This window comes from Panulirus ornatus, chromosome 72 (genome assembly GCF_036320965.1).
Source record: "Panulirus ornatus isolate Po-2019 chromosome 72, ASM3632096v1, whole genome shotgun sequence".
Classification (NCBI taxonomy): Eukaryota; Metazoa; Arthropoda; class Malacostraca; order Decapoda; family Palinuridae; genus Panulirus; species Panulirus ornatus.
The window spans coordinates 5,882,552-5,898,547 of record NC_092295.1 but is presented as its reverse complement, the minus strand read 5'-3'; the positions used below and the strand labels follow the sequence as shown (position 1 = coordinate 5,898,547).

The 15,996-nt window shown below is 38.9% G+C and overlaps 1 protein-coding gene across 1 annotated transcript in view; it reads right to left on the bottom strand.

Moving 5' to 3' along the window:
* LOC139748054 (putative neural-cadherin 2) overlaps positions 1-15,996 on the bottom strand; it is a 56,882-nt gene that overhangs the window by 28,275 nt on the left and 12,611 nt on the right. Inside the window, exons 2-6 of the mRNA XM_071660633.1 lie at positions 14,698-14,817; positions 10,838-10,953; positions 6,193-6,357; positions 5,708-5,842; positions 4,664-4,841 (exon numbers count right to left, since the gene is read on the bottom strand). Coding sequence (XP_071516734.1) covers positions 4,664-4,841; positions 5,708-5,842; positions 6,193-6,357; positions 10,838-10,953; positions 14,698-14,817 — 714 coding nt within the window. The remainder of the gene's footprint in view (positions 1-4,663; positions 4,842-5,707; positions 5,843-6,192; positions 6,358-10,837; positions 10,954-14,697; positions 14,818-15,996) is intronic.

Below are 15,996 nucleotides of genomic sequence, written 5' to 3'. Positions count from 1 at the left end.
AGACCTGACATGACATCATTCATTCTAATATTTTTCAAAGGGAGAGACATTTCGATTAAAAGGGAGAAAAAAATAGAAAGAGAAACCCACAGCTCCGCTTTACGATGAGAATAAGAGGTATCGTAACGGTCAATCCTCATGCGGCCGAACTCCACACAGCAACTACGGGATGCAGCAGCCAATCTCGTGCCGCGTGCTCAAAACTTAAACATGAAGAAAACAAAGCCACGCTCCTCTTTTCAGTTGAAAATATGTACATGTCTTGAAAGGGTTACTGATTTAAGAAAACGGTCTTCAATAAACAATAAGATGCATGTTTTTGGTCTAAGATCTGTCTAAACATGATCATGACTAACAGCTATATCCAGGAGGAATGAGACAATGAGTTTAGAACTATAATGCTCTTAAAGCGAATGATATACGGAATTTTGTCTACTGGAGTTGTGCAATGAAGGAAAAAAGATTGTGAGAGAGAGAGAGAGAGAGAGAGAGAGAGAGAGAGAGAGAGAGAGAGAGAGAGAGAGAGAGAGAGAGAGAGAGATCCCTAGATACATACCCCAGGTTACACTGGCAGTAAACAAGACCTGCGGATCTCATTCATGGTCCAAACAAGGAGAACAACCTGTCCAGGTTAAATCATTTTTAATTGCCCTTCGGAAAACAGAGAGCCATCGTAAAAGCTCTTAGAGCTTGGACTAATTAGGAAAAAACACCGGCTCATTACTGTATGCTAAAGCAAAGATAAACACTCTCAAAGAAGGCCTTGAATAACGTCGATATTACATATTGCGTAATGATAGTATTAGCAAATACACTTAGCATTCTGTCGTGCATTTCTTTATCTGCAACACAAGATAAGAGCATAGATGAAATAGTAAAGGCTTTAAGAGGAACATTTGCGTAAGTATACTTCATAGATTGTCTTCCTGACAATGATAAGGAACTTTTATCCATAAAGTCCTCTATTCATAGATGTCATGATGATGATGATGATGATGATGATGATGATGATGATGATGTATGTGTGTGTGTGCATTTAGGTTTCTAGGAAGGACAGAAGCTCCATGTAGTATATAAAAGAGTACATTAACGCACTAGAAGTGTTAACCATTATATCACAGTTAATATGGTATATTACAGTATTTGTTTCCCAATGAAGACCTAAGGTGTGTTGACTGAACCTGGAGGTGAGTTATGGAGGCTAACCAACAAATACTTATGTTACTTCTACTGGGTTTACGAATCTGGCCCTCGACAAGCTTTCTTCTTCCCTCTTTTGGTCTGTTGATTCTCCAGCGTAATCATATGTGATTCAAAGTTTTCATTCCTATTGAAATCGAAGATCACGATTTGGTTATCGAATCATATGATTCATCTTTTAAGGAAAATCTTCTGACTGCCAGTCTTTGGAAATGATCTGGATCATCTCTAGCATCATTATCTCTTCGTTCCCTCAGCCAGGAATAGGTTACACTCCCTAGAGAAGCCTCTCTCCGAATGGCCGAGATAAGCAGGCTTAATAGTTTGAGAGATACCGTTGCCTGTCACTCATAGCAAGATATGTAATAGCTGCGGTACACCTGTAATGGGCAGGTACGTGGTTGAGGTGTGTCGCTGTGTAACGTACAGAACACAAGAGTACACTTGCGTTACGGACCGTTCATGGTGCCATACACAGTCCATACACATACCTGTAACTCCTAACGCAAGCTCTAGTCTCACACAAATCCAAGGACATGGCCCGTACGTGACGATGTGTGACGCAGGGTAATGAGACATAAATAGCTGCTGCAGTTACGAGGTTCGTAGGCGTCCTAGCGGGTGGTCCCTATGCATTCATGAGATTTATAGGGCCGAGGTTGCTACACGACATTGAGCTAGGAGTCCTTCAGTAACCCTGTTTCTACACATCTCTGCTTTGGGTAACCACCCCAGTCAGTTACTATGTATGACAGGATGAAAGTAGATTATACGATCCGGCACAAACAGTGCAGTAGAAGCGACAACAACACTGTTGTTGTGAGCGCTTGGTGATATTGCTGATATAGCTCACTGGCGACCGAAACTCAGACGAGTTTTTAACCCACCCTAGATTAAAACTAAGAACTCGTAATCATCGTAATTGAATCAGATTTATGTTGCCTTTTAAAGGATAGATTTTTATGCTCTGAAACATTCTAATCGATACTCAAAAAATTATAATTTTAAGTAAGTTAGGCCATATCACTTATCGTAAGAAATCTAATATTCGATATATGTTAAAAAAAAGGTATATATCTAATATGTTGACGCTACTGAGCGTGTTTACTTAACCCTATTAAGACTTCAGGTTAAAAAGCCAGGCACTACAGCTGTTGATCTTAGTTCGGTGGTGTTACATTGAGTTGCCATGACCGTCATGGCGGAGACACTGATATATTCGTCAAGTACACTGTAAGGAGTACGTTGTTATTTTTCTATGACACTAGATTAACGTACCACTGTTACAACATATCCTTATTTCATAGTAAGTGGAAATCGTCAAGGATTTTCATGCCGTAAACAAGTTGCCGGAAAATGGATCAAAGTTGGAAATCCTGGGATGACAGGTTCACACTCTCAAGTCGCTTTGGTACCCACGTCTTCATGCATGAATCAATCAAGTAAACTCTATCTGAAAAGAGGTTGATATTGAGGAGAAATTAAGGATACTTGATCCGAACTGCCATCGATATATAATTAAGAAATTGAGCTAATAAAGAATTGTATCTTTACTGAATATTGATAAAGTTCCGAGGCAGTTTCGACTCCTCAGTTAAACAGACACTTAGAAGCTTATGGTGTTTGACGACGAAGTTCAAGACCCGTGGCGAATCAGCGGCTGAGGTTAAGTCGAAGATGATTGGCCTAAAAACGTACTGAGTTTCTGACGGCGGAACTTGCTGAGGATCTTGGCTTCTCGAGCAAGATTGGATTTTCGTGTGATCTCACATGGCAAAGGGAAAGGCTAGTGCAACGAGTGAAGTCAGGAAATAGGTGTCAACGATGGCAAATATTGCGACACTAGAAATGTTATTGCTGTCATGTTTTATGAGTAGGAGGTAAGTGTGCCTGTTGGCCTGTAGCATGCTGACAGACGCCCCTGTGCTGTCCTCTGTTATGGTGTTAAGGCGAACTGAAGTGTGGTGGCAACAAGTTTAGCTGTTTGAGCATCTATTTGAAAATTTTATCAAATGTTCTCTTTTATGGGAATGAATATTAGCAGAAAAAGATCTTAAGGCGATATGATTATAGATTAAAAACATCTAATCCTGTAATGAACATTGAGATATGATAACAGGGTATTATGATAAAAAACATAAAATGAAAAGGTAGAAACGTATTGGAAATAATCTCATGTCAGAAGCATAGGAACTACTAACATGTTTTTGACGTTTGTTGCTGAAAAAGGTAGAGAAACGCCATTGGATGATTTCATATCAGGAATATCATGTACAAAACTCTCTCGTGTTTGCAATTACAGAGTTTATAGACCCTATCATAAATCATTTCAAGAATTTCATGAGATGACTTTTTACGATACCAAATGAATATTCTCCGAGTTAAATTCCATTTCAGGAATAGGTGAACGAGTACACAGCTAAATATTTGATGCCGAAATGAGATACTGACGGCTTAGACCACAGTCTTAAGGAAAGGTTGTCACTTAAGTGATATGGTTACTTTTTTAGTGTTTTAGTTAGTGCAGTTACAAGGGAATTCATATTCATTTTAAAGGGGAAAGGGATTATGAAAACTAAATATTTTCTTTATTTCAATATCTATTTTTCGCTTTTCGAATTGTAGCATTACAGAAGCTAGTCTAGAATTTACCCACCTTATTGACAACTCCCAAATCTGGTAGAAAAGTACATATAAAAGACTTAAAGTTCTGTCGAGTCCATTAGTAAGATAAAGGAACATAATAGTTGGGGTCTCTACGCTGCCTATTGTTGGAACCTTAAGCAAATACAACTGGAGGGACATGGATATGTTTTATGGATAACCAGTAAAAAATGCGAGACGGAAATATGGACCACTAGGGAGTGAGAGTAGGGGATACGAACCCCAGAAAATGTGATGCAGTGGATCTATACCACCAAGATTGAGTTAGGGGGATGTGCTCAATTGCAGAATACGCACGGAAATATGAGCCCCAGAAATTATGGCATATTTAGGTTTCATAGGATACGTACAACACTCACACACGCACACACACACAGACACACACACACACACACACACACACACACACACATACACACACACACACACACACACACACACACACACACACACACACTGGTAGAACTGTCTTAACGACAGATGGATCAACAGAACATAAGAAAATGCACAAACTGTAGAAAAATGTGAAGCAATGTTAATTAACCCTGACAGCTGAAAATATCATAACCTGGCATTATTCTAAAAGAACACAAATACAGATATTATGTGATGCGGTAGCAGGTATGTTGGTATGGCATTTAGAGTTTAAAAGTAAGGCGTACTTCATCTTAGTGTGTTGTGGTTATGAGGAGTATCCAATCTTGATAACCTTGTAGAGTGAGAAATGTGTTTAGATTAAACTTGTGAACTTGACGATGGTACAGAATTACTTGGGAATATCTCTAGAGATTATGATTACCTTGAGGAGTGTCCTCAGAGATTGTGGTGTTGACTATGGCGTGAGGAAAGTAGGGTGCGTTGTCGTTGACATCCTTCACATTAACTTGGACAGTCATGGCGTCTTCTTGCGTACCGTCGCTTGCCACAATCTGTAGACGCCACTGAGCACGCCCGTGCGGAGGGTCGCGGTCCAGGGCCTGAGAGCATGGGCGGTTAGTGTGCGGGCGTGGATTATGCAACAGGGTGAGGTCTGAGGTTTCACGTGGGCGTTGGTATTGGGAAAGCGAGATATATCCGCACGCGCGCACTGAGAGAGTGATAACTAGGAAGCAAATTGGATGTGTAGTGTAGGTAATGATATATATAGTCAAGATGGATGTCGAGAACTGAATATGGTGTTGGATGTAATGGGTAAGGCAGGCTACTGAGGTGCTTGTCTGGGGTTCAGGAAGTTCCCGTCTGGAGTGAGAGAGTGTGTGAGCGACAGTGTGGAACCCGACTCGCTAAGAGCGGTGAGTACATGAGGGAAAATGGAGTATGTGTAAGCGAGAATATACGAGTCAGTGTGAGAGTAAAGGAATTTATGGGTGACGTGCGAGAGAGGATGGAAATGAGTGTGGAAGATAAAGAGCGTGGATGAGGGCGGGTAGGGAAGAGATGAGAGGAGAGAGAGAGAGAGAGAGAGAGAGAGAGAGAGAGAGAGAGAGAGAGAGAGAGAGAGAGAGAGAGGTTGGGGGACGGAAGAAGTGGGACATGGACAACACTACAAATCCTCTCTTAATTAAATACGAACTTTGATGCTTCTAAACTGCCCAAGGGGCTTACTCTTTGTGAGGGAAGTCAACCGGCCAGAAGATTTTCTAAAAAAGAAAATATAGTGTCTTCCGACCGCTGCTTTCCAAGAATTTAGGAGAACCAGCTCATGTTATTTTTCAATACACACACACACACACACACACACACACACACACACACACACACACACACACATACACACAGACACACAAACAAACACACACACACACGCACACGCGCGCGCGCGCACCCGTCACCTAGGACTCACCCGTAGCAGGTGGATGGCACCGCTGGTGGGGTCGATAGAGAAGGCAGAAGCGGAGACGTTCCCACCGACGATATCACCTACAATACGGTACCGCAGCTGACCGTGCTCCCCACTGTCCCCGTCCTTTGCTCTAACCTGCAACACAAGAGGTTGAGAGGCATTAGGTACAAAGGATGAAAGAACGGGAGTATGTAGTAGTCATATGTACTGAGCTACATAGCAAGCAAAAATGGATATAGATCAACGTCCTCCTAGACACAGTCTGAGTTTGTATGGCTTTGGTCACCAGGGGTAAAATTTCACAGCCACAGTACAGCAATGAGACAGGTAGACATAGAGACAATCTATCCATTTGATAACCTTTATGACCTCTGCTTTAGATATGGTCTTGGGAAGACGTCCATCGACTGACCTATATTAGAAGCCTTTGAGATCTGATCGCAACGACGATTCCCTAACATGGAGCTCGTGTTGTTGTGACATACCGTAAGTATCGTCTTGGGGAGATGTCGATTATCTTCCTCTGTGATCTGTGCCTCGTGGAAGGTCCTGGGGAAGACAGGAGCGTGGTCGTTGACGTCCAAAACCCTCACTATGACTCTGGCTTCGCTCCGTGCCTCCCCAGACACCGCCTCTACAACCAGGTCATGCTTGGAGAGTGGTAGAAGGAACACAAGAGAAGTCAGGTCACTCTAAACAAGAGAAGTGAATTTGGAATTATTGCATGAATATGTAAGCCATCATTTCCCATGACAGTGGTGATATCTATTTCTACATAGACTAAAATGTCAAGATGAGAAATGAGCATAGGAACGTATCCTCGAAAGGAATACATATGACGTGAAATAAACACATAAACATAAAACATCATTAGAAATTAGTGTCCAGGATGGACTTGGAAGCACGTACTTATTGGAAAGGAAAATAGTTAAAAAATGCAAAGAACTTTGGGTCTTGATATCATACATGCAGAAAGACAGGTTCTTCCCGCTAAACACACGACTCACTGTCATATCATCATCGATTCACAACTGCCGTATGAACATCATGCAATAGTTTATGGAGTCCATTTACTTTAGATAAATCCTTGGTAAGTCAGCCGCACTCTGGAGACAGTAACTAGGAGTAACTAAAGTAATAAAGAAGAATTCCAATGAAAGATCTTGTTCATAGTAGTATTAAAAGTTAATAAACAATATTACGATGGCAGTTACAAACGACAGAAATGGACAATCGTCATCCATTAACACTTTTTGTCATAGAAGTAGAGCTGATGGCCGTAATGCTAATCTCATACCCAATGTACGTTTCGAGGTAAATATGTGTACCACTTAAGCAGTGGACTGATGTCTTAAGGCAGAATCTATTTCCTTTTTTTTTCATAAAACAAGATCCCTTTTCATCTTTTCTTACCTACAAAATTACTTTTTTCTTACTTGTATTAGCGTGGCCTTATCGAGTAGTAAAAAAAAAATTGATTAACACATTACCAATATTCTAACGACTGCAAATGTGTTAATGATATGCCTTGATCATACTTAATTATGTTCATGACCGTAGCGTCAAGCAAGCCTATTATGATCACAGTAATTGGGTGGGAGAAAAGGACTCGACAAGGCAATTAGAACCACTGGACGTAGTAAGTAGTAAAACCTCAAACAAGGATAGAGTCCTTAGAAGAACTAGACTGAGGGTGAAGTTGGTGGAAGTACCTGACTCACGGATATTGGAAGAGAAATGAGGTTTCTCAAGATTACGCAGCAGGAAATTAAAGAGTACAGACAGTTCAAGGCACGATTTATCTGAGGCAGGAGTGGCAGCATGGTATTTGGCAGCTAAGCCACACGTACACACAACTCAGAGCCAACCCAGGTGTTTATTCTTCCCTCGGGGATAATCGATAAATGAGTTCCTGTCTTTGGTGTGTGTGCATGTGTGTGTGTGTGTGTGTGTGTGTGTGTGTGTGTGCACGTGTGTGTGTGTTTGCTCTTCTTTTCATATATCTATTTATTCATTTGCTTTTTGTAATGCTGCTTTCAGCATATTGCTTCCAGATTTGCGTGTCGTTCTGTGTTTAAAGTGCTGTAAACTCTCGTGTTTACACCTCCCCCACATTGGACCGATTCCATAGCAGTCCATTACCGTTAATCGTGTCTGAGACACTGCGCCAAGAAACAGTCTCGATGTACGACCGAGCGATCGCGTAGTAATGTAATGTACGCCACCAGGCGAGGCGTTCCAAATGGCTCCGTAACATTCAGATATACGAGTTTCACACAGACTCGTAAACTGGGATGATACACGGTGAATATTCTCGATTTGGATGATAATGAAAGGATATCAGATGAGTGTCTTCGAATATCTAAATCAGAATACAAGAATTGTGCTACATGTACCACAATACAATGTGCAATTAGTCGACAGATCAATTGAAGGCAATGACCAGTAAGTTTCAAAGCTACTGTGTTTCTTAGGGCGTCTCCCTAGGATCTGTCTGCAAGCGTCGATGTGATACTTCTGTCCTCTTAAAAGCTCGACTTTCGGAAAGCTCATCAAAATAGTTACAATAAGTTTTAATCTTGGCCAGGAACGTCAAAAGACAAATGGATATCTAGGTAGGTAATGTTCTTAAAAGTGTTACAACGTACAAAAGATTACAAGGAAATATCTACAACAATGAAGGTGTCGAAGGCCATTGTTCTGCTAGGATGAATCTCCGGACAGAGGGGGCTTATTGTAACTGCATATGAATAACGAGAGATAGTTGTAAAGAGAATAGTTTGATAATGGTTTGACGTCTAAAATTTGTCAGATGATTCTGAATACAAGTTGCTGACAAATGAAGGCTCTTTGTCTAAAGGGCTGGCATGATTATGGTTACTACGAATATGACAAAACAGAAGTGAGAATTGATCGTGCAAGAATAATTTGGTAAAAGAAGGTTCATCGTGAATGGATTGCCAGATTAGGTAGGATTCCTTGTGAAAAGGATGATTAGTAATGCAGTTTTATCTTGGGAAAAGATATGAGTGCAACAGGTGTTTATAAAGGAGTAAGAACTTGTTTTAGATGTTCATAAAGGAGTGAGAACTTATTACAGATATTCATAAAGGAGTAAGAACTTATTATCGATATTCATAAAGGAATGAGAACTTATTACAGGGGTGCCATGGTGGTATTAGTTACTTCAAACCTATGGCGCACTGTAGATGGAACAGGTTGGCTATATATAGTGAGTAACTCTACCAGAAGGGGCTGATTTATTAATAGCTTAATGTAAAAGGTTCTTTAATGGAAGCTGTTATTTTTGTTAATGGAATTCTATTGCACGGGAAGAAGCTTGGTAATGGAGTTTCATAACCCGAATGGCATGGTAACAGAGGTACATAGTGTGTACATAGGAAGACATGGGAAGGACAGATAATAGGAGACTTGGTGGCCCAGGACGAGGTTATCTGTGGTCGTAATCTTATTTGTGGTTGAAAAAGGATAATAGAGAAGAGTGTGTAGAGGGGAAGCTTGGGTCTGAGGGATTAATCTAAAGGCAAGCATCTCTATACTGGGTTTTATTTTCAAAAGGGGACCCTGGTGATGATATATTTGCTGTGGTGGGAAAACATCCTTCCCTCTCCAGCCTCGATGAAATATAGGTCATCTTGCGTCACCACAATATGGATGAAACGTAATATATTTATGCCACGTGTAGGCACATCTGAAGAATACCTCAGGCCAATGACCTGAAATGCGCTTTGCGAGGTAATCAAGAGGATTACTCCTTCTCAGGAAAGAGTGGAATACATCCGCCCCATTTAAGAAAGAAGCCACACACTCTCAAAAGAATGCAATAATGCTCATATTCTGTAATCAGAATCTAAAAGGAAGAAGTTTTGTTAGTGATAACTACTTCCAATTCAACCCTCTATGAATTCCTTGGAAAGCTGTATTACGCTTGAACTAAACAACGAGTGAAAGCCTTCCTCTTTTTGAGGTCAGTACCCAATAGTGATTTCACATCTCTCACTTATATCAGGCGTAGTATTCATCAGAACTTAGATAGTTTTAGAAAACAGAGAATTTTCACATCAGCAAATAAAAAGTAAATGGCTCACCTATATAAATGTTTTGAAAACATATACAGCGGGTTTTCTCAATAATATTGTTGAACGTATTCAGACAACATTGAGAAATAAAACTTGTAAGCAAGATAATTTCTACCCATAACAGCATATCTGTCGTATTTGCATGCGAAGCCTAGGAAATTAGAACATTCAATAATAGTTCTAGATTTTGAGCTGGTTTTATAGAGAGGAAAACCTCTGGAGTATTTCCAGTCAAGTGGGTTTAGAAGGGGAATGCTTGCATGTATGTGGACTGAGTTTGACTTGTCATATATGAATATATATATATATATATATATATATATATATATATATATATATATATATATATATATATATATATATATATATATATGTGTGAATATGAATATGTTTGTGCGTGTGTATGAGAGAGAGAGAGAGAGAGAGAGAGAGAGAGAGAGAGAGAGAGAGAGAGAGAGAGAGAGAGAGAGAGAGAGAGAGAGAGAGAGAGAGTTACATAATACAGCACATGATACTGTTGCAGGCACTGCGTGAGTCAGTAGGTTCTTACTGAACTCCATAAGCCACTTTATTAAATTACCAGAGGCTCTCGTGTAATTTACGCTGCGTGAACTGCAGTTGTTCTAAGCACTTTGTGAGAACTGGTTAGGGAGAGGTAGTGGTCAGCATTCTATGAGCAATTTATGATGTTGCAATTACTTTATGTGATGATAATTCCATGAATTAGGTCAAGTGTCTCTTTCCAAATTTAGCCTGATGCTACCCAGGTATGTACTCTTTAGAATTTTGTCTGTTGAGTTCGTTTAGCATAACATTTACCTTGATATGGGTGACGGATTGGAGAAATGAATTAGTCGTGTAGCTTAAACGACAAGAATCACGAGGAATCCATTCAATCGGCTTAATGGTATATGCTTTACCAGCCAAATATTTGCAGACGTCAGTTATAACCGACATTAATACCACCTAAAGCGAGAGAGAATAAATATCTTAAGAGAATTACTTGAAAATATGTGGTAGATTCACATACCTGCTGCATTTTTTCGAAGTCAAGTGGTTTGAGGAGGGAGAGGCGACCGTTGCTTGAATCCAGAGTGAATAAACCAACATCATTACCTTCCTTAATCCTGAATTTCAGTGGCGCCCCTGGAAGAGGGAGAGATGCACGAAGGTTGAAAGATGGGGGATGTTACCTGGAAGTCCTGAATAGTCAAGAGGTTATCCTTGGGGAGCGTATGGAAGGGGCAGACCTCACTCATAGATCTCAAAGACAGATTGCAGAAGTGGCATTCGAGGGATTTGTGTTTTAATGTACTGACAAAGGAGGAGACGCGGTGGCTTCATCACCTCATGTACAACGTATAGTACAATTCCTCAAGATGAGATAGTTGATGAATTGTTGAAAAACAAACTGAAAGTAGATTAAAAGCACTGGGATTCTCAAATGAGATGATAAAAGCTATGGACATACGACGCCATAATGGCATGCCATTACCTCAATGTACCCGGAGGTTATTCAGGGAAGCGACAGAGCTTTGCTACCCCTAGATGCATCAGACAAATACAACCTGAGCCCTCACTTTAATTTTTCCGTTCTATGTAGTCCTGTTAGATTATTGCCAAGGAAGATTATCGATGGTTATGAGAAATAAACCAGAACCTAAGATCTAGCAGTGATATGTGGGAGTTTTCAAATGTTTACATATCTTATAAAATGTATCTTAATGATCTAAGCAATATATATATATATATATATATATATATATATATATATATATATATATATATATATATATATATATATATATATATATATATATATATATATATATATATCAAGGATAATCTCCATAACATTATAGCAGCTAGAAACTGAAGATCTTCTAGAGGAGTAGTAAATATGTATAGTCAAGGAAGCAACTGGTGGTACAAGATCCTTGTTTGACAAAGGCAAAGGAAGCTGAGCTGTTATCTTTAGAAACTTCTATTCATCTTTTATATACCAAAGACCTGGGTCACGAACAATGGTCCTCATTGAGACCAAACCGTAAATGGAACATACAAGAAGACAAAAGAAACAGAGGAAAGAAGAATCCAAGAGCTTTTCTAGGGGTTTGGAGCCTTTGCCTCTCCAAATAAAGCAGGCTGCAGTTGCTGGAGAGTAAAGAAATGAGAATGTAAAGAGTTCCAAGCTAAGTGGTGTAGGGAAAGAAACAAACGTCACACCGGCTCAATCTTGAGTTCTCAGACGCCACACAGCATTCCTGTACAAAACTTAGTAGCATCAACTCAACGGATAGTAGATGAAATGTTTTAAGATTTAACATATATTTTTATCAACTTATCAATATATACAGTACATGATGAATTTGATACAAAACAGAATTTTATCACTGTTTAAGCGAGAATATTGAACACTGGCTTTGTTCTGGGAGATTAAGAGCAGAATAGGATGGGGTCTATACTTTTAACGGGGACAGTGGAAGAACAAGATTGTATTACATTCTCGAAGTAGACCTGTTAATGGCAATATTCATTATTCAAATGAGAAAATTAGTGCTGCTAATATGTTAAAAGCCCATGTACTGCATCTATCAAGTTACCTTGAAAATATATCTAATTTTATATTTCTAGATTCATATGATATTAATGAGCTGAACTGCAAAATTTGTAGCATGCCAACTGATTTAGTTATTTTATAAAAACTTAACTTTTGCTATCAATTTGATCCATTTCTTCCCTAGTAAAGAACTACAATTTTGAACCATACGCACAGTTTACTTAAAGACGGTTAAACATACTCCTATATTGGTCTTCATATACAGACAGACACACACACACACACACACACACACACACACACACACACACACACACACACACACACAAATGATAACAGGGATGGCGACATCATATCCCGTATACACAATGTGTATTGGCAGGACATTGAAAAGAATTAACGAGAGTAGACACATCCATGTCAGCTTTCCCTCTTTGGGGGAAGGACGTGTAGAGGATGACTATATACTGTGGTGAAACAGTCCTAAGTATTCAGTTAACATATCCTCTGACTGTGAATGTTATCAGGATATTTAAAAATAAAAAAAATCATCTGACAGATGATCAAATTTCCAGCAGGAAAATCATATTGTACCCTATAAACTTGAGAAAGTTTCAGATTTTTCGATTTCTCTTATTATCAACTGCCCCAACTTCGCATTTCAATGAAATTTCCATGGTCTGTCAATCGAAAGTATTTCCAAAACTTGTTAGATATAAGTATCAATTTTTTCTCAAGAGACTTCAGTATATTTTAAGTGTGCACAGAATATTCATGTGTACGGGGAAGAGTTCGTCGAGAGCAAAGCTTCCCATATCTTGGAGCAACACGCCCTAGGGATGCCGTTACATTATTGGAAGAAGATTATTACCAGCAATAAATTGAAACACTATAGCAGTAAAAGCTTGATTTCTTATTAAGTTTTGGAATAGTCAGGTGTGTTTCTGCTTAATATGTCCATGAGACAGAGGCATTGTAATAGAACGAATTCAACATTAATATTCAAGATCCAAGTATCGTACATTTCTAAGACTATTCTACAATGATTTTTCCAGAGCAGACTAGAAAGAATATTCTAAACGCAGATTATCAATAATCGGTAGTGAAGGGTTAGATTATATAGTAATTCTAGTCCAAACAGTCTTTGCCACCAGTCTTCCGCATCCTCACCAATTCTCCTCATCTATCTCCCCACCACGGCTTCCAGCGTGCCTCATCTCATGCACTAACCTCCTCATCGTTTGTCCCTCAGATCCTGCAACGCCCAAACGATTCATAAGTGGGTAAGATAAGGAAGGCTACGTTCACTGGAATCTAGGTCAACCTTGGGGCGGGTTCCAGCTTAAGGTTGTGTATCTGAAGCCTCGTATGTTTCCACTTGACAGACTGGAGTGACAATGTTGCAGAAGCTGTCACCTATCCACACACAACCAGCCCATTACCATGCTGGACGGTGATCCTGGACACTTTCCTTTGTGTCATGCAACACATTTTATTCTGATACATCTGAAAATGTATATCGTCTCATGAAATATAAAGATATATTAATGTTTCATTACAATTGAGAAAGATCAACACAGACACAAAATCAGGAGCTCTAAGGCCATTAACAGCGAGTGTTGGTTGGCTGGTTGGTGTCTTGCAGACTGAAAAAACTAAAGTTTTCGAAGATAACACCGAAGTGATGTCCCTTGTCTCTGTCTTGTCAACGTCTCATTTCCACAAGCACCTTTTGTCTTGTGTTAAAGTTTATAAAGCCACCTCAAAGTTCCTCACTATCATACTGGCTGTCCGTAAATCACCAAGCAAGCATGACGAAATATCTAATGTTATTCTTCCCAAAAGATGTTTACGAGGGTGAAAAATCTGATAGACCTACAAACCAACATCTTGCGTACTGTAAATTTGTATGTATTGTGTAGGTATTGTATGTACTGTATAGTTCAGGATGAGTTGTTCAAGTATCTGGAAAATGATAAACGTCTGTTCTGGAGGAGGTCTGTGTCTGTTGGCTACCTAAAACATCGATCTTCCTTTAGAGTATTGCAATAAAAAGGCCATATTGCACTGTATTTACTAAAGCATATTGATAAAACTTAACCACTGCCAGTCACATAAATTCCGACCGAGTGGATTTACTTAAGAAGTGACACTAACACTTATATCACTTCTGAAGTGAACCTCCCAGCTTAAGAGCTTCTATCGCTGGTATTTCTGACTTTGTTACCGGTAGAATGTACATGCATTACAACTGGCACTCATGGCTGGTAATACTGGCACCTTCTATATAGATTCCCTATATAGATATTACCTAGGAAGGTAATATCTACCTTGCTGGTTAACCCTGGCAGTGAGCTGAAGCAGGAGGTCGCGGGTGGTGTTCTCAGGAACATCTATAACATAGTGTGGCTGCTGGAACTCTACAGGCTCACTCCCCACAAGTCGAGTCACTGTGGAAAAAAAGAACAAAATCTATTACCTTATGATGACCAATATTCATGCTGCAATTCTTACTTTCGGATTCAAACTATATGTCGTTCACTTTCATATGTGCATCGGATGGAATAACTTTTTTGAGCCTTTTGATTTAGAACTGAATGAAACGTGCTCTCAGATTTTGTGTCCATGGTATAAGAGTTGTAATTCTATGAAAGAATAATATATATAATTGAAAAACAGGTTACTGAGGCATCATAGTGTGCCTAGATATTGGATATAAGAAAATTATCAATAAAAGGTCAAAAATGCATGAAAGAAACCATATATTACATAACAAAGTACACAAGTAATCTTCCCGGATGGGTCTGATAAATTCTGAAATGATCAATACGCCTGGTATTGTCTCAGTGTGGTTGATAAGCCTAAATGTAGAACAATTCTCCTGATAATTATGGTACACGAATTTTATAGTTATTTCCATCGAAATGTGATATCAGGTATAATATTCATCACGGCAGATGACAGTAAATGTCATCAGCAATTGATATATTACAGTATCATCAGAGCAGAGCCATGATATGAGGCCAAACCAATGGTAATTTTTCAAAATCCTTCGTCCGTGGTGTCTCATTGTTTCACACAAATAGTAATAAGATATATTTTTTAACCGGTTGTACATTATGATACCCCCTTTCCTTGAATGGCAAAAGCGTGGAAACCTTTTTCTTCTCTCCTCATTACCTGTCATAGTATTAATTATATATATATATATATATATATATATATATATATATATATATATATATATATATATATATATATATATATATATATATATATATATATATATATATATATATATTGAAATTAGTTAATATCGCTTGTCCTCCACCGAATTTCTATTTTGACCCATCCTACCTGTATTAAGTTTCAGGACCAAAGGAATAATATTCCTCAAGCTCTGAGGCAAGTTAATCAAAATTCCAGGTTAAGCCAAATTTTTTTAAGGGCATAACTCAATGAAAAATCCCAGCACTGGGTTATAGCACCAACTTATGATCATTGTGCCCGCATATCCTAGAAAATATATACATACATATATATATATATATATATATATATATATATATATATATATATATATACGAACGAAGTGCATGTGAAAGCGCAACTTTCATAGAACATGCAAG